Source organism: Gordionus sp. m RMFG-2023, chromosome 2 (genome assembly GCF_954871325.1).
Source record: "Gordionus sp. m RMFG-2023 chromosome 2, tfGorSpeb1-WG-v2, whole genome shotgun sequence".
Classification (NCBI taxonomy): domain Eukaryota; kingdom Metazoa; phylum Nematomorpha; class Gordioida; order Chordodea; family Parachordodidae; genus Gordionus; species Gordionus sp. m RMFG-2023.
In genome coordinates this window covers 28,324,855-28,343,635 of record NC_088776.1, presented here as the reverse complement: position 1 = coordinate 28,343,635, position 18,781 = coordinate 28,324,855, and the positions used below count along the sequence as shown (strand labels likewise).

Sequence of the window (18,781 nt, the reverse complement as noted above, 5' to 3'; positions counted from 1 at the left end):
ACTTAATTTTTATTTCTCACTGGTAGATAAAAAAAATTTATTAGTATTTTTTGCATATCAAATTATTTTATTACAATTACGATGTATATATAGTAAGAAACAATTATATTAATCTTTTCCCTTCTTCTACATTTTGGAATATAGGTCTCCATATTTATAAAATAATTTTTTGCCTTATCCTCAGATATTTCTCTCTCTCCATGTTCTATAAAACGAATTAATTCTTTCTGGTTATTAGGATTATAATTTTTGACAAAATCCTTCCATTGATAAAACATTTTCAATGGGATTAAGATACGGACTTCTTTCTATCGATTCTCTGATTGTATTTATGATGAAATGGAACATGATCCATCACAAAGATCATATTCATCATATTAACTTCTTCAAATGATTTAGTATTTCATTTACAAAGTTTCTAAAGTGTATACCGTTGCAGGGGCCATCAAGATCGAATCTGAATATTCCCGCAATCTTGAGAGAAGCAATGATAGTAAAATTCATTGTCTTTATCCCTTGGATATATTGAAAGGGGTCAGCCAAATCAAACCATGATATATCACTGATTAAATTCAATTAATAAAGATTTTTCCAAAGAAAACAACCTAACCCAACCCAAGTAAAAAATTCCTAAATTGAACCAACTTAATATAAAAATTATTTATAGTAATCAGAGTTGATCACGGATGGGTTTAGCAGACCTCTAGTTTCATTTATGTTTTCAAATTTACTTTTAAAAACAAATATTAATCAATATTAATTTACCATTATCATATTTAATGCATTTTTCGATTTTTAATATAACTGGATCTTGTGAATTATTGAGAAATTCTGCAAAGTGTTCATAAAGGCACTCTAGCATTAATCTTAGCATAGCAGGATTTTTGTCACAAATCTCTTTTGTGTAATCATATATGATACATTTTACGGTAACATCTGTATTATTTTTTATTATAAAGTAAAGCGTAAATAACTATAGATTGGTCATTATGTAAAATTGCATTTTAAAAAAATTAAATCCAAATGTTAAATATTTTATACTTTCAAAAACCTCGTTACACATTAAATAGAATATATTTACAAATATACCCCACCCCCCTCCCTCATAAATATTTTTCTTTAAGTCAGATATAAATTTATAAAACTTATTATATTCAATAATTAGAAAAATATGACTTTAAGATATTATATTATTTAAATATTACTTTCACTTAAATATCTATTTATATAAACATAGTTTGGAACCGATTTTTGATAATAAAATATTTATTTTCAATTTATAAAGATTTTCTTAAAATATTTTGAATAAAATGCGCGAAATTATCTTCACTAAGTCCGGTCCTATCGGTCTTAGACCGGGACCGGACTGATCTTTTTTGAGGACCGTGGTCCGGACCGGTCTTTTTTTCTTTTGCGGTCCAGACCACGGTCCAAACCGGTCTTTTATTATTATTTAAGTTTGCTTTACTATTCAAATAATATGATTTTTTTGTATATTTTATTTTATGATATTTTTCTAGATGAGTTATTTTAGATTTTGTTAATTTTTATTTTACGATATAAAAACCATAAGTTTGTCCAAGAAACATTTTACTTATAGTCACAATAAAAAACACAGAGTATGTATTCACTGCAGTACCAAATTTAATGTATCGTCAGCAACAAGTAACAAAATAATTGTTTATAATTTTTTAAGCAACAAATTAATCAAAATAAGCAGTATTATTATTAAAATATGTTGGTTATTATTTATATAGTTCTATTTTTTCTTAAGAAACTGTCTGAATAATTCATTGTCAAAATAACTTAACCTTATTCTTAATAAAATAATTAGGTACCTTAAGCAGACATCTGATAAAACATAAAATATATATTTCTAATGATGAAAATGAAAATATCACAAAAACACAATCTACTCTTAATTTTAATATGCCCTCCGCAAGCACAAAATCACTTTCTTCAATACCATTGGATAAATTTTATTGTTTATATAATACTCTTATATTTAATAAAATGATAAAATAAATTAAATTAGGTTAAAAAAAATATGTTTTTTAAACAAATAAAAAGACCGGTCCGACCGGTCTTTTATTTAGGACCACGGTCTGGATAGTTTTTTTTAAGGACCGTGGTCCGGTCCGGTCCGATGATATCGGTCCAGTCCGGACCGTGACCTTCACCAAATTGTCGTGATACCTTTATTCAGTCCTATACCATTAATATGTTCAGCATATTAAAGACATAAAAGAAACTAACATTGTTATTTATATCATATCATCTACTAATTTAATAAAGCATTCATTCATTTTAACCCTTTCGGTCGCGGTAGTGCAAATATAAAACCACCTTTTAACCTTTATATCTTCTAAAGGAGTTAATCATATAAAATGAAACCACCACGAATATATATTAAAAGATATTCTTTTTCATATGTTTGTGGAGGAGTTATTTTTTAATTTTTTTTTTCGCGCCTTTATTTCAAAATACGTTTTTTACGATGATTTTTCTTAAAATTCCAATTTTAATTATAAGTAAGTATATTTATCAAATATTTTTAAATGTATATATTCCTCACTATTTTATCTATCTTTCTAATATTTATTTTTGCTCAAATAAATAATATTTATATATTATTTTGATCTCTTTAATGTGGTATATTAAACTAACCACTGCCACTTAACAACAATATTTTTAATATTTATTTTTTTAAATAATTGATAAATTTTGCCAACTCATTTCGCAATAATTTTAGCTTGTTATATATATGGATGATTATCTGGACATTCCATCTGAAGGTTCTTCGTTAGACAACTCATCCACTGATTCCGAAGATGATTATGAATCGGATACACGTTACCAAATTGATAGTGATGATTATGAATCGGATACACCTTATCAAATTGAAATTGATCGATTTAAAAAAGAAAGGTATATATGCTACCGGAACACTAAACAAAAATAGGAGATACTTGCCCATAAAGAATATGGAAACAAAATTAAAAAGAGGTGAGTTTGACTGGAGAAGTGACAAAAATAATATAAGTATAATTAAATGGCGAGATAATCGTGACGTATTTATAATGCCCAATTATATTGATCCGAGATCAGTGGATACTATGAAGAGAAAAAATAAAAAAGGGGAAGTATTTGACGTAAAATGTCCAATAATGATAAAGATGTATAATAAATATATGGGGTCTGTTGACCATTTCAAGTCTTTATATGAAATTTCGCGAAAGTGGCGAAAATGGTGACTACCAATATTTTTTTGGCTGATAGATGCGGCGATTATCAATTCATTCATAATATACAATATTCTTACAGATAATAAACTCTCATCGAAAGAATTCCGAAGACAAATAATTGCTAGCGAATTGGCATACTGTAAAAATGTTAATAGGGATGATAATATTCATAATGATAATAATTATATATCAATGCAAAGAAAAAATAATAAAGCTTATATCCTTCCAGAAATTAGACTAAAAAACTCAGCTCATCAACCTCAGGCAGGAACCTCAAGAAGGTGTACCTTCTGTAGTACAAAGTTAAATCCCAGAAGAACAAGGTGGTCGTGCAGATCATGCAACGTACCACTATGTCTAAATAAAAATAGAAACTGTTTCGAAAGTTTCCATAAGGTGTCAATGATATGAATTTGAAACCACCAGGGAGAGCCGCCATTTTGAATTTAAAAAACTTTTTTTGTGTGTTTTATATTATATTATACTAGAATCAATAAAAAAATTACTAAATATCGTGTTGCAACATATTAATTTTATGAGGGAACCTAAAGGGTTAAGCATAGCAAATTTATTTTTTTTAAATATAGCATTTAAATCATAACCTTATTTACATATCTATGATCTAGAAATTAGTAATTATTTTACCATTTTGCCTTAGAAATCTTTTAAGACAACGCAATATTTCAATGCAAATTTGCTCGTTATCTTGAGAACTGTTTTTAGAAGCACACCAAACCTATGTATATAAATAATGAAATAACAACATATAGGCGTGTTTATTAACATTTTAGGTATAAAAAAATAAAACTATAAAAATGTTAAATGTATCAACTTGGCTCATTTCAATAGAATTCGTAATAATTTGAGTGAACGACAATTCGGTGATGATTTTTAAATGCTTTAATAATTCACAAAATCCAATAACAGCAATCTTTCGCCATTGTAACTGTCTGTAATAAGAATATAAAATAATATTTTGTAATCCTGCTTTGTCCTGATTAAGGCCATTTTAAATTCTATTTATTTATATATGAGTAAATAAATTTATTTATATTTACAATTATATAATTTTAAAAATTTGGGCTCGAACCCGGTTAGAATTAAAGAAAGTAAGTTAAATACTAGTAAACAATTTTATTTATTATATATTTTGTTATTCGGTGAAAACAAGTAATTCCTGTGATATATAAAAAATACTCAAATGTATGAACCTAGAAAAGAGAGCCTTTCTGAAGACTAAAAGACATGTTTCTTTAACGCGAGCAGATGGTATAGTAATGAGAGGCATAATCGAACACATTAACCTGGATATTATGACCGTATCAATAAGGTCTGCATCTATGCAACTATATTTAACCATAAATGTTGCAATATACTCTTTAATAGCTGTAACCAAATGAAACACTTCCTTTTTGTAATAATATTCGTTTTGCTTGTTAGACATTATACCTCCTACATTGACATTCGTATTAACTTGAGAGTTTTTAGATTTATCTAAAGAAGCATGCGATAAATCATATTTGGATAGGTAAGGAAGGTATGATGTTACGATAAAGTCCAGAACATCTGTGTAATAAAAATAAATATATTAATTTCAAAGTTTAAAATTATATTTCTCAAATTTTATTTAACCAGAATTGTTAGTGAGTGCTACTCGGGCTACAATTTTTAAAAAAAATCTGGATCTCCGCTATTTTTTCAAAAATCGGGAGAAGCAGCTAGCTCTTTTTTCGGATTAATTTTATTGCACAAATTGTTTAAAAAATAATTTTAATTAATGTATTTGTTAAACAATAAAAATATTATATATAATATTTATTTAAATTTACAAAAACTAATTAATTAAATGTTGAGCCGGGTTGATATTTATGTTTTACCCATTTTTTAAACTCAACTTATAAAACATAAAAATTATAAAAGACCATAATATGTTATTGACAAATACAGAAGATATTAAAATGTATGAAATATTCCATCTTATAAAAAATATTTTCTCCTCTAAAAGAGGTTGAATGTTTGAAAATAAGTTAGTTCTGAAATAGATGAAGATTCTCAAATTGTGGATATCGATGATATCCTTATCAACAGAGAAGAAAGTTATGATAAGGAGAAGGTCCAATCAAAAAAAAATTCCCATTCAAAAAAGGAAAATTGTTATTATATTTTTTAATTTATAAAAATTAAAAAAAGAATTGATCAAAATAATAAAGGTAATAAACATTCCTGACGAATATCAGCATTCAAAAAATTCCCTTCTCAACAATGCTAATTTTTTATTTTTGTCAGAAATATGTAAACATTTTTAATTTTTTTTTGATATTTTCCAATGTAGAACAAGGGCTATAAAATGTTATATAATTTGTTCAGTCTAAGTAATTTTTTTTAAATAAGATTTAATGAAATCACACATTTTTTTGACTTTAAAGGCGTATATATTTGGATCTGGTTGATCTTATTAAAATTTACAACATATATAACTACCATGCCAAGTTTCATTTATTTTTGAGATGGTCGCCTGAAACACTGGCTGATTTGTAATGGATTAACCCTAATATAAAAATACTTATAATTACACCGAAAATAGCCTCTAATAATTTAGAAGATTTTTTTGGATTCAATCAAATAATTATCTGCATCAGCAATATAATATACTAAACAAATTTTTTTTAACAAACAAGACCACAATAAATACAATATCTCTTTCCAGCTCTTCTTTAGTAGACTAAACCGGTTTAAGCGAAAGGCGTTGTGGCTCAGATTCAAATTTAGAAAATTTGCTACTTTTAGAAGCAAATAAGAGATTATAAAAAAATTTGATGCATAATTTTTTTAAGTAAAATATATAGATAAAAATATAATTTTGTTTTGTGTGCTTATATATAGTGTTAAGTAATCGACTAAAAACTACGCCTAAGTTAGGCTTAGCCTAAATATAGGCTAAACCTAAATTAGTCGAAAATTTTGCATCGACTAATCGTCCGTCAGAATTCCGTAAGATATGCCTAGCATAAATTATTATTTTTTTATTTTTAGTAAAATAATTTATTATTAGGGCCATTCCACGTCAAATCGATCAAAAAAGGCACTTTTCGGCCGACCCATTTTTAAATTGTTAAAAATTTCTGGAATTATTTAGATAGGTAAAAGAATGAGAAAGCCGTTTATTTTAGCTCGCTAGCACACCTGGTTCTCGAGATATAGGGGCTCAAAGGTACATAAAAGAGCCACTTTAAAATCTGTAAAATTTTTAAAATGCTTATATCTCAAAAATTGTTTATAGAAAAAGATATTATAATATATAATTTTGTAGGTAAAGAAATTCTCTAATGGGCTAACAAAGAATAATAAATATTGGCGCCATTATAGGCTTTTAACATCCGGTTTACCTAAATTGCTTTACCTGTATTTTTAAGCAAAATAGTGAGTTTGTTTTCGAAATTTTTTTTGCTTTTTATTTAGACACCTTTTATAAATATATATACGATGTCAAAACCTTGGCGGCTATCGACTTTTCCATAATATACATTTTTACCAAAAATTGAAGAAAAAAATAGATGGCGCTAATGGTTGAAAATATTATTCTTAAGGAAAATAAAAATATTGATATGTTTATAAGAATTGTGATAAAATTTTCCAGTTCTGCCCTCACCGCCCCCTCCCACTATCATTAGTTCTACATTTTTTAGATCTCTACTTTTAGCGAGCGAATGCTTATTAGCTCGATAATATATAACAACTGCAGTAAAAACGAATATTTTATTGGGCATATATTCGATTATATTTTACAAAATAAATTGTTTAAAACGATCTCTCTTTCTGCTAAATAATTTTAACCTGTCCGTTCAGATTAATTTTATCGTCTGTCTACCAATAACAATCAGGATTTGGAGAGTGCAAAAACGTGTATTCTAGGTGTAGATCAATTAAAATTTTATTCTATATCACAGATGGACCTACCAAATATTAAAATGTTGCAACCCATTTAATCTACAGAGACATGCTTATTATCGCGAGAATCTAAGAAAGATTCTACCCTGAATGACCTAAAAAAAATTTACCATTCAATTTAGATATGTTAATATGCTCTTCATGGCGACAGAAATTAGCAAACATTCCTTATACTTCAAATGACAATGTAGATATTGATTCTCCCCTTCATATAATTAATCAAGAGGCTATTGATAACATTAATATATCCCTAAAATCAAATGGGGAATCCCTCATTAAAAGAAAACGCCTATGTGAAAAGAAATATTCGAAGAAAAATATATCTAGAGTAAAAAAAAGTTTTAACGACTAAAATTATACCATTATCTTCATCAAATGATGAAAAATTCGATGAAATTATAGATACCTTAAAAATTAAAAAAATTATATGAAAGATATTTATTATTGGAAATTTGTGACATTATTAAGTGTCTAATGGGCATATGCCCACTCTGCTCCTCAGTTAATTAGTATATTTAATAGAAAATCAAATTATTTTAGTATAAAAAGTGAAAATATCTGGTTATTGATAAGTTAACAGCAAAATTTTAACCATAATCCGTAATTTCATAGAACGCCATCTATTTTTTTTATCAATTTTTGGAGTCGATAGCGATATTGTATATATATTTAACAAAGGTGTCTAAATAAAAAAAATTCAAAAACAAACTCTATTTTGCTTAAAAATACAGGTAAAGCAATTTAGGTAAACCGGATGTTAAAAGCCTATAAAGGCGCCAAAATTTATTATTCTTTGTTAGCCCATTAGAGAATTTCTTTACCTACAAAATGATATATTATAATATTTTTTACTATAAATAGTTTTTGAGATATAAGCATTTTAAAAATTTTACAGATTCCAAAGTGGCTCTTTTTTGTACCTTTGAGCCCCTATATCTCGAGAACCAGGTGTGCTAGCGAGCTAAAATAAACGGCTTTCTCACTCTTTTACCTATCTAAATAATTCCAGAAATTTTTAACAATTTTAAAAGGGGTCGGCCGAATCGTGATCGATTTGACGTGGAATGGCCCATTATCAACAAATAAACATATTTATATGATTTAATATTTTTTATTTAAATTATTATCATATTATGAAATGAAGATATAAAGAAAATAGATTTATTTATTTTATGTTTTTTTAATAAAAAAAATGATATGCTGCTATTGTAATATTATTTTTGTTACAATTTATTAGTGATTTTCACGCCAAAATTTTAAGCAAAAAATATTTTTTGAACATATTTTGATTTGATAAAAATTTTAAATCTTCTTTTTAAATAAATCTTTTTTGAGGAATTCTTTGTGAATTTTATTATAAATAAACAATCTTTTAGGTGAAATCTTTTATAATTTTTTTAATCATTTTTGTAAAATTATGAATTTTTTTAAATATATAAAGAGGTGATTTTTTTAAAATATTTATATTAAACTCTTTTATGTTATTTTATATGATATTTTTAATGATAATATTTTAATGTGACAATTGTCATATTCGTAATTTTTTAAGATTTTTTGACACAAAAGGGTAAAAATATAATTTATATTGTAAAGATGTTCCTTGGAAAAATGACAATTATTATAATTGGTATTTATAAACATATTAAATTTATTTTCTAATGGGCAAAAATATGTATTTTAACATGTTAAATTAAAATTTAAATTAAGATGTACCATAGAAAAAATTATCATAATCGTTATTATTAAAGTTTTTTTAGACGAAAATGGTTTAAAATAAGTATTGCTAATATGTTTAAATAAAACTTCAATGAAGAAGTTTCCTAGATAAGTGATAATTGTCATAATCGTTATTTTTAACGTTTTTTGATTTTTTTTGACGCAAAAATATAGATTGCTAACATGTTTAATTAAAAATTTAGTGAAGATGTACCATTGATAAGTGACAATTATCATAATCGTTATTTTTAAAGTTTTTTTGACTCAAATGGGTTATAAAATATAGATTGTAGGTTTATAAAATTCAAAATCTTAAGATAAAATTTATAGGATGTTGATTGTATCATATTAAAAAATAATATTAATATGGTTTTAAGTTTTCAAAAAAATCTTACTCTGAAGACTCAGCACGATTTCGCCGTGAGTACACAAAATTTTGGCTAACTATGAATTCAGGGTTTTACATTATAATAGATGTAGAATTAAAATTTATTAAATAAAGGAATAAGATTGTGAATCCATATATTAGAAGTTTAGAATTTAACATGAGTTACAACTCTCTTTAGTAATCACTTTGCGTATTTTTATCAAATTTTAAGAAGGATAAAAGGGGCAATTATGACATAAAATTTCCATTTAATTTGTTTCGCCATATGGTACCAACACATTTCTCAAAAAAAATAATAAAGTTAAATAACGATTTGACATTTTTACAATCTATATTCTAACCCATTTGCGTCAAAAAATTCAAAAAATAACGATTATGACAATTGTCACTTATCTAGGGTACATCTTCAATAAAGTTTTATTTAAACACGTTAGCAATACTTATTTTAGCCCATTTAAGTCAAAAAATAAAAACTTTAAAAATAACGATTATGATAATTGTCACTTATCTATGGTACATCATCACTAAATATTTAACAGGTTGATATATTACCCATTTGCGTCAAAAAAATTCAAAAATAAAGATTATGATAATTGTCACTTATCTATGGTACATCATTACTAAATTTTTAATTTAACTTAAAATCTATATTTCTACTTATTGACGTCAAAAAAATTCAAAAAACTTTAAAAATAACGATTATGACATCACTTATGTATGGTTCATCTTCACCGAAATTTTATTTTAACATGTTAGCAATTTATATTTTTACCCATTAAAACTTTAAAAATAATGATCATAACAATTATCACGTATCTAAGATACATCTTCACTATAGTTTTATTTTATCATGTTAGCAATACTTATTTTCGCCCATTTACGTCAAAAAATTTAAAAAATTATAAAAATAACGATTATGACAATTGTCATTTTCATATGGTACATCTTAATTGAAATTTTAATTTAACATGTTAAAAATACTATTTTTGCCCATTAGCGTCAAAAAAAATAAAATGTTTAAAAATACCGATTATAATAATTGTCATTTTTCCAAGGAACATCTTCATTAAATTTATAATTTAATATCTTTACAATATAAATTATATTTTTACCCTATGGTGTAAAATTTTAAAAAATTACGAATATGATAATTCTCATATTAAAATTCCGTTTATTTATAAAAATTCACAAAAGAATTCCTAAAAAAAAATTTATATACAAAGAAGGGTAACTCACTGAATCACGGGGAAATTTTTTTTATAAAAAATTGTCTGCATATTGGTGGCAATTTTTTTTGTAATAATAATTCAGTTTCATTACTCAAAAGTTTTAAGAATTGCATACTTTTTTCGTTCAATTGGCGTAATTTTAATTGTTTTTTTTATTAAAAAAATAATAAATGATCGTCTGAATTTTTATCATAATTCATTAATTTTACGATAAAAACGGGATATATTTAAAAATTTAAAAAAACTTGTGAAAATTTTCATAATTCTTTAATTTTACAATAAAAACAAGACGTGTGCTATGAAGGTAAGGTACTAAGTTTTATGACTATTAAACAAATAATAAATAATTAATCAATTTATTAGAATAAATTTTTATTTGTGAAAAAAGGTTGATATTTTAAAACAGAAATAGTTATTTTTAGATTTATAAATTAAAAGTAGGCACTTCTTTAATTTGGGCATCGTTGGGTTTGAAATAGTTGAAATTGAATGACCCATAAAATTAAATATAATTTAATTGATACTCATAGTCATATATATATAATATTGTTTTCATTTATAATAATTTTATTAAAATTGTATCGCTCAAAATATTGAAATACCAAATTAGACAAGTTATAGCTAAATTATTAAAATTAAAATAAGGCTTCTTCCTAACTATTTATATAATAAAAATTAAATTCAAAAGAGCGGCTAAGATGCAACGCTCTTTTTTATATTTTGAAGAGGGAGCGGGCTCTTTTTAAAAATTCAGTAGCGAAAGCGGGAGCTAGATCTTTTTAAAAAGGAGCAAACAACACTGTATTTATTTTTTATTGTAATTTTTATACATATAACTAATTTTATAAGATTATATAATATTTAATAAATCTAAAGGGACTTTGATTATAAAATTTTTTAATTATCCCATCCTTGCAAGTACCGTAATAAATGGCTGTCTGAACTGGCGAACGGATTGATTTTAAAGATTCCTCTAAAACGTTCTTTAAGATTGACGTGCGAACTTCCGAAGCAATTTTAGGATCGTTGTTAAGAATCATATTCTTTGATAAATTATTATTTAACAATTGTTTTTAATAAGTATCACATAATACTCGTTCGTTAGTCCTAAAAAATCTTAACCATCGGGATATTTCATATTTTTTCCCTTGATCTCTCTACTTAGATTTTCATATAATATGCCTGATTTTAAAGAATTATATATCATCATAAACTTACTTTAAATACATTTTTAATTGTGTAAACAGCCAGAAGATTAATCTTTAGGTAAACATTTACATCGTATTTATGAAGACTGTCAAGAGATTTTAAAACATGTAGAACATCTAAGGAGTCACGATTATTATTTGGATTATAGTTAACCAAATGGATTAAAAATATCATTAATTTTTGATAATAAAATATGTTTAGATCAACCCCTTCGCGTTTGATTTCATTTTTATTGTTATAGTTGTATATTGAGTCATCTGTTGTAGGTTCGTTTGAGTTATTAATCCTGTAAATACCGTTTAAAAAAAATATAGTATTTCAATAAATAATAAATATTCAAATATGAAAATAAATTTCTTGTATATAAATACTTAATAGAGGACCAATTTGGACAGTAAGCTTTTATTAAATATAATGATCTGATTTATTTTTATTTTAAAACATATTTTTTATATAAAGTAATTTTAAATTTATTAAAAAATAGCAGATATTTGTGTTTCAGGAATAAGTACTCATTGTAAATTCTTTAGATTAAACAAGAATTATCGTTTTAATATAATCACCATGTCATAATTTGTATAGTAAAAAAAAATTATCAAATAAAATATTTTATTTTAAAGCTTTTTGAATAAATTTCAAAATGAATAATATCATGCATAATATAATTTAAATGTAATTACTGAACGTATGTTAAGACATTGAGCGTTTTAACGAGTGTTTGACAATAATCTTTAAACAGCTTTCCTTTAAATAATCGTCTATATTGACACGATGTTTCGCAATTTTTGTAATATTTAACGAGCCAATTAATAATCAGATCTATTACCTAGTTTAAAATTTATTTCAAAATCTTTAAATTTTATATTATTTCTGTTAATTTGAGAACTGACAATTTGGGTTGAAATTATCGAAAATTATATTTAATGATTCGTTTCGAAGCGACAAATGGGGTAAATAAAAGGTCTAGTGAAATGTCAACGGTCGAGTTGGTTTTATATGTTTTTGGTTGCTCCGTTTTTCTATCGATCAAAAATATTGCTTTGACTCCTATCTTTCTTTCTCGCAAATACATTAGCAGTAAAAATTCGCTATAAATCGCGATAAAAGTTTCGCTAAATGTATTAGCTCTAAATTGTATGCAGTGTTCGCGGAAATATATTAGCTATAATGAGTTCGCGATATTGCCTTCGCTATAAATGTTTGGAGGAATTAGTTTCGCGAATACCTTCGCTCTGAAATTCATTTGCGATAAAAGTTTCGCTAAAAAGTGTTTCGAGTTCGCTAAATTGACCTGATATAATTCATTACACACAAAACTTGAAAATTATGCATAAATATATATGCATATATTATGGTAAAATATTAAATTATTTTTATAATATTTTATACATCAAAATTTTTATTCACAACTTTTACTTTATATAATTATATGCATAGCAATTTGAACATCTATTTAACAAGACAAATTTTGAGAATACAGTTCTTAGGTAAATAAAAATTATTCGACAGATGATCAGACCATAATGAAGCACTTAGAAATTTTGAATATGAAAACTTAAATCATAAATAATAAAACACTCAAAGACTAATTAGAGAAGGCTATTTTCAGGAGAAAACATAGAAAAGGTTAGCTAAAACTTTCTGATAAATCTAAGTTCAAGGAAGTCTAATAACTGTAACAGTTAATAAAGTTATTGCTGTTTCAGGTAAAATTAAGAATTTAATATATAAAAAGGGAGTTAAATAGCAAACGATTTAATTTGGAAATATATAGTACATAAGATATCAATTAATTATGAAAAATCAAATAATTTATCCTTGTAAATAATTCATCCAGCCAAAGTAAGTTATCAAGGAGCAAAAAGTGGTGAAATTAGGTGATGGGCATGTTAGATGGTTAAATGATGAAGAGAGCTTACTCTTGATAGCTATAAGTACGCTACAATATTATAAATAATAATAATAGTTTAAAGCGAAAACTTCATCAGTAGATAAATCTTTGATTAAGAATCTGTACATATTTAATACGATAAATCAGCTCCAATTATTTTGATTTTTAAATAACGGGACAGATAGCTATTATTATATCTTCAAACTAAAAATTTAGATATTCAGGTAAGAAAATGGCCGAGGATGCCATGTCTTCTTATCTTTTGTATCTACACATCCATTCAAAATAAAGCTGCAAAGATGATTATAAATTTGAATTAAAATATTCCTGGTACAAAACTTCCAGTATCAGAGAACAAAATGAAATGCTAAAAAATGGAATAAGTTGAACAAGGAGGAAGTACAGTAATGAATGCAAATTGAGCCGAAGATTTGATTGGCCTCTAAGCAATCTTTCTGAAAAGCCTTGAAGAAAACTCAAAATTGAAAAATGCATTCAGCGATAAATTGCGGCAGGTTTCATTTGCCCATATTTACAAAAATTCAATAGTCGAGTTAAATGAAAATACTGAAGATATAATATATGATAGTGAGGAATAATAAAATAAACTAAAATAACACAAGATAATAATAACCCCAACCAAGTGCAATAACAAATGTAACTAATGCATAATGTCTATGAGATTCTTTGACGTTAATATGCATACAACCAGGGTTGGCACGTTACTTGAAAAAATTAACGATTATATTACATTTATTTATAACATATATAATGATTAGAAAAATTTTCTTTACACAATTAAAAGAAGAATTAAATGAAAATAGAAAAATGTGATAGAGAAATAAGGCAGCAAAAAAAATATAAACGAAAACTAGTTTATTGATATCTTAATATAATAACAATCAAAGATTATCATTTTTAGCATTCAATAGAGGGCTAATTTTTGAAATAAGACATCATTTTCGTCTCCTCTTTTGTTTATTAATTAAATTTTCAAATGAAAACAAGAGTCCGAAGGGAGCGTAAAAAACAAATAAGTATTGTAACGATTAAATAATAATTCGATAATTGGATATATATTGCAAATGATGGATCGTGAAGATACAGGAATACTTAAATTTCTCTTTGTAGACTCTAAATGTTGAATTTATGGTGCAATATGTAATCAATTATATATGAAATTAATAGAATTTAATATGTGAAATATATATTATTTTATATGCACAAATGCGATAAATTTTTATATGTGTATAGTGTTGTTAAATGTAGGCCTATTTTTAAAAACGGTTAACTCAATATTTTAACCAGAAAAATATTGTCTAAGCCTCGAGATTTCGTTAATAAATGTTCAAACCTTTGTGCTACCTATGAGCAAAATCTTAAGGCTTGCATATTTTCCCTAATAAAATATTGAGTTAGCCGTTTTTAAAAATCGCCTCAAAATGAGCCGTTTAACAACACTATGTACAATGATTATGATTTTAAATATGCGATTTATAAAATAAATATGGTTAACGTGTCATAATAATTCTTCTAATAAAATTGTATTAACTGTAATATAGTGTTTAACCCGCCCACCATATACATTTTGTCCAATAATAGAAACCATGTATAATAGGAATGAGCCATTCCCCGATAAAAATAAGGCCCATAAAGCCGCACCATTGACAATCCGCACCTGGTTTTGTGTTGGGGTAATATAATAAATAAGGGAGAAAATTAATTTTCGACCGACCCCTTTCAATTTTGAAAATGTAGGCACGTTATATATGGTGTAGTAAAATGAAAAACGAAATTTTAGCTTACATATATATTACTAAAAATATGAGAATTAATCGACTGAGTCGAAAACTGAGTCAAGTTTTGGGTCAAAAAAATCGACCCAAACTGACTTGAGTTATAAACTCAGGTCATCAACTCAAGTCGACTCGAGTCATCAACTCAAGTTCATAAAATATTCGTATTTAACTTAAGTCATCGACTAGAGGACGAATATTTCAGATCTATTATTATTAATTAAGATAGTTTTTGTATTTTACTACTTTCGACTTCAAACTTGAGTCGTGACTCGTGAATATAATTATATAGTTGAATCGGCTATAGGACGAATATTTCTATGTACTAAAGCCGTCTACTTGAGTCGACTAGAGGACGAATATTTCAAATTTGGTATTATTAATTAAGATATTTTTTGTATTTTATTTCCTACTTTAGACCTTCATGACTCGTTAAGTTATTATAAATTATATAGTTGTGTCGACTAGAGGACCAATAGTTCTATGAACTAGAGTCGACTAGAGGACGAATATTTGAAATTTGGTATTATTAATTAAGATATTTTTGTTTTTTACATTTTTTACTTTAGATTTTCATGAGTCGTTAATATAAATTATATAGTTGTGTCGACTAGAGGATCAATAGTTCTATGAACTTGAGTTGACTAGAGGACGAATATTTCAAAATAGATATTATTATTTAAGATATTTGTTCTGTTATTTACATTTTACTTAAGACTTCCAACCTGTGTCGTGAATACAAAATATATAGTTGTCGACTAGAGGACGAATAGTTCTTTGAACTTGAGTCGTCAATTTGAGTCGACTAGAGGATGAACTTCAAATTAATTATTATTATTTAAGATAGTTGTTCTGTTATTTACATTTTTTTACTTTAGACATCCAACTTGATTTAGGAATTCAAATTATATAGTTGAGTCGACTAGAGGACGAATATTTCAAATTAATTATTATTATTTAAGGTATTTGTTCTGTTATTTATATTTTATTACTTAATATTCCAACTTGAATAGTGAATACCAATTATTTACTTCATTATCTTATTCCTCATTTTATTTGATCAAATAAATTCTTATTAACATTTTTTGATTGAATACTCAATTAGATCCTTATTTACATTTTTTGAATGAATACTATATTCTCAAATATTAAAATATTTCGCAGGTATCTGAATATTTTGATTATATCTCAACCATTATTTAAATTTTATATAAGAAAACCATACGTGTGATAATAATCAAAATTACGAGATGACAAGTGAATTTTCTTTAGAAATCTTCCTTAGCTGTATTTAATATATATTTAGTATTTTTATAGTCCCTCTTTAGTCATTCTTTTAGATAATTATTTTATTTAAAAATTAATGGTTAATAGCTTTTAAAATATTTAAAAAATCACCTCTTTAGTAAAGAATTATTCTGATCTTAATCTAATCAAACAACAATTAAATAATTTACTTTATTTTTCTGTTTCTAAATAAGATATAATAATATAAATATAACATAAGAAAAAAATATTATATGGTATAACATAAGAAAAAAATATAGATATTATTGCCATATATCGATATCCCAGTTATTCAAGGATAAACAATGCTTTAAGGTGGATGGTACCATCCTATTTCTTTTTTTCGTCAGGAAATCCACTGTCTCGCTAAAGACTCTCTCACTCAGCACACTTGATGATTGCTGGGCAATAAAATCTTTTGCAATCAGTGACAATGTACAAACAGAATACAGCTGAGTAATGTCATCAGGAGAAAATTCGTAGGAATTAGATCTATTAGATGGAAATTCAAAACCTTTATATAATATTTTAAATTTTTCCATATATTCCGCCTTAACTAATATTTTAGGTATATATATAATTTTAGTTTTAGGATCAAGTAATGTAGCCACATAATTACTAAATGTGCTCACATAAATTTTTATGTCATACACTTTGTTAACATTTTATTTGCAGCATTCTTAATGGCATCATCATTATGATTTCTGGAAGTCTCCTCTAAAATTTTTTCCATCCTTGAAATAAATAAAACCGCCGTTCAAATCGTCGTAGTATCGGATGATATTTCCAACGTCATTTTGTAAAACGGTTTTAAAAAAATTTCAATATCCTTCAAAATATTTGCTTCCGTATCATTGATATAGTAAGCATCCGTCATATATTTATTGACAAGTATTTTGATGGCATCTAACTTCTTTAATAAAATATATTATACAATATTTAAATAATTATGTTAACACTTACTTTGTTTACTGTTGCTAACATTAAATATTTTGAGTTCCATCTGGTGATAACATCCAGAGGGATTCTTGTACCACCAGAGAGCTTCATATATTTTTGTAGGGGCTTAGGCGATGTAATTTTTTTACTAAATTAGAAATTTTTTCCAGTTTAACATCTAATGATGATAACCCTTCTTTTACAATTATGTTAATAATATGGGCCATACATATATGGCTAAAGAGTTATATTATATTTTGAGTTGAAAATGGTATTCATTTTGGCGGCAGCACTCACTATATTTGGTGCATTATCGTGAGTGATTGATATTATCTTGTCTTGAATTTCAAAAGCATCAAGTGATGCTAACAATGCTTGGGAAATATCATCACCACAATGTGGGTGCGGCAATTCAATTAAATCCAGAATGAAACTTTCCATTTTCCATTTATTGTTAATAAAATGGCATGTGATAACTATGTATGATGAAGAATTATTGGCGGTCCACATATCTGTTGTCAATGAAAATTTACCATGAATATTTTTTAATTTAGAAATTATCTTTAATTTGGAAGCTTGATATAATTTACTAATATATTTACACGCTGTTTGACGCGTCCAAATTTTTTCATTCTTAAATATAAAAGAAAATATATTTCTGAATGATTCGCTATTCATTGAATTGAAGGATATATTATTCTTTATTATATATCTAAGAATTAATTTGTTTAAATGAATGTTTTCTTATGGTAAAAGTCTCCTTATACCTGCTAAATTTTTTGGCATGTCTGAGTTCTTCTCGATCTCCAATATATCAATATGGTGTCTTTTCACATGATTTTTTAAATTCGCTGTTAAAATAAATAATTTTTTACTATTTTCTTGTAAAAATGGGCCATGCAGGGCAACCTTATTAAAAATGATAATTGTTAACCCTTAGTTACATAGGTGGAAATTAATTCTATGAGACTGGAATTCCTCAGACCCCAATTTAATTAATTTTATCTTAGAAAATTAATTTTTAGCTTTCATATTTTAAACATTATTCTAAATAAAAATTACTTTAATGATTTTAACTATTTAAATAATTTAATGTTATTTTAACATTTTAATACAGATTTTTTCAAGTCAAA

The 18,781-nt window shown here is 25.7% G+C and overlaps 1 protein-coding gene across 1 annotated transcript in view; it reads right to left on the bottom strand.

The window, feature by feature from the left end:
- The window catches only part of LOC135924230 (uncharacterized), a 62,269-nt gene that overhangs the window by 10,228 nt on the left and 33,260 nt on the right, over positions 1 to 18,781 (bottom strand). The window contains exons 9-15 of the mRNA XM_065459282.1: positions 12,416 to 12,561; positions 11,745 to 12,021; positions 11,449 to 11,569; positions 4,457 to 4,811; positions 4,078 to 4,195; positions 3,891 to 3,981; positions 766 to 936 (exon numbers count right to left, since the gene is read on the bottom strand). Of these exons, the coding sequence (XP_065315354.1) occupies positions 766 to 936; positions 3,891 to 3,981; positions 4,078 to 4,195; positions 4,457 to 4,811; positions 11,449 to 11,569; positions 11,745 to 12,021; positions 12,416 to 12,561 (1,279 nt within the window). The remainder of the gene's footprint in view (positions 1 to 765; positions 937 to 3,890; positions 3,982 to 4,077; positions 4,196 to 4,456; positions 4,812 to 11,448; positions 11,570 to 11,744; positions 12,022 to 12,415; positions 12,562 to 18,781) is intronic.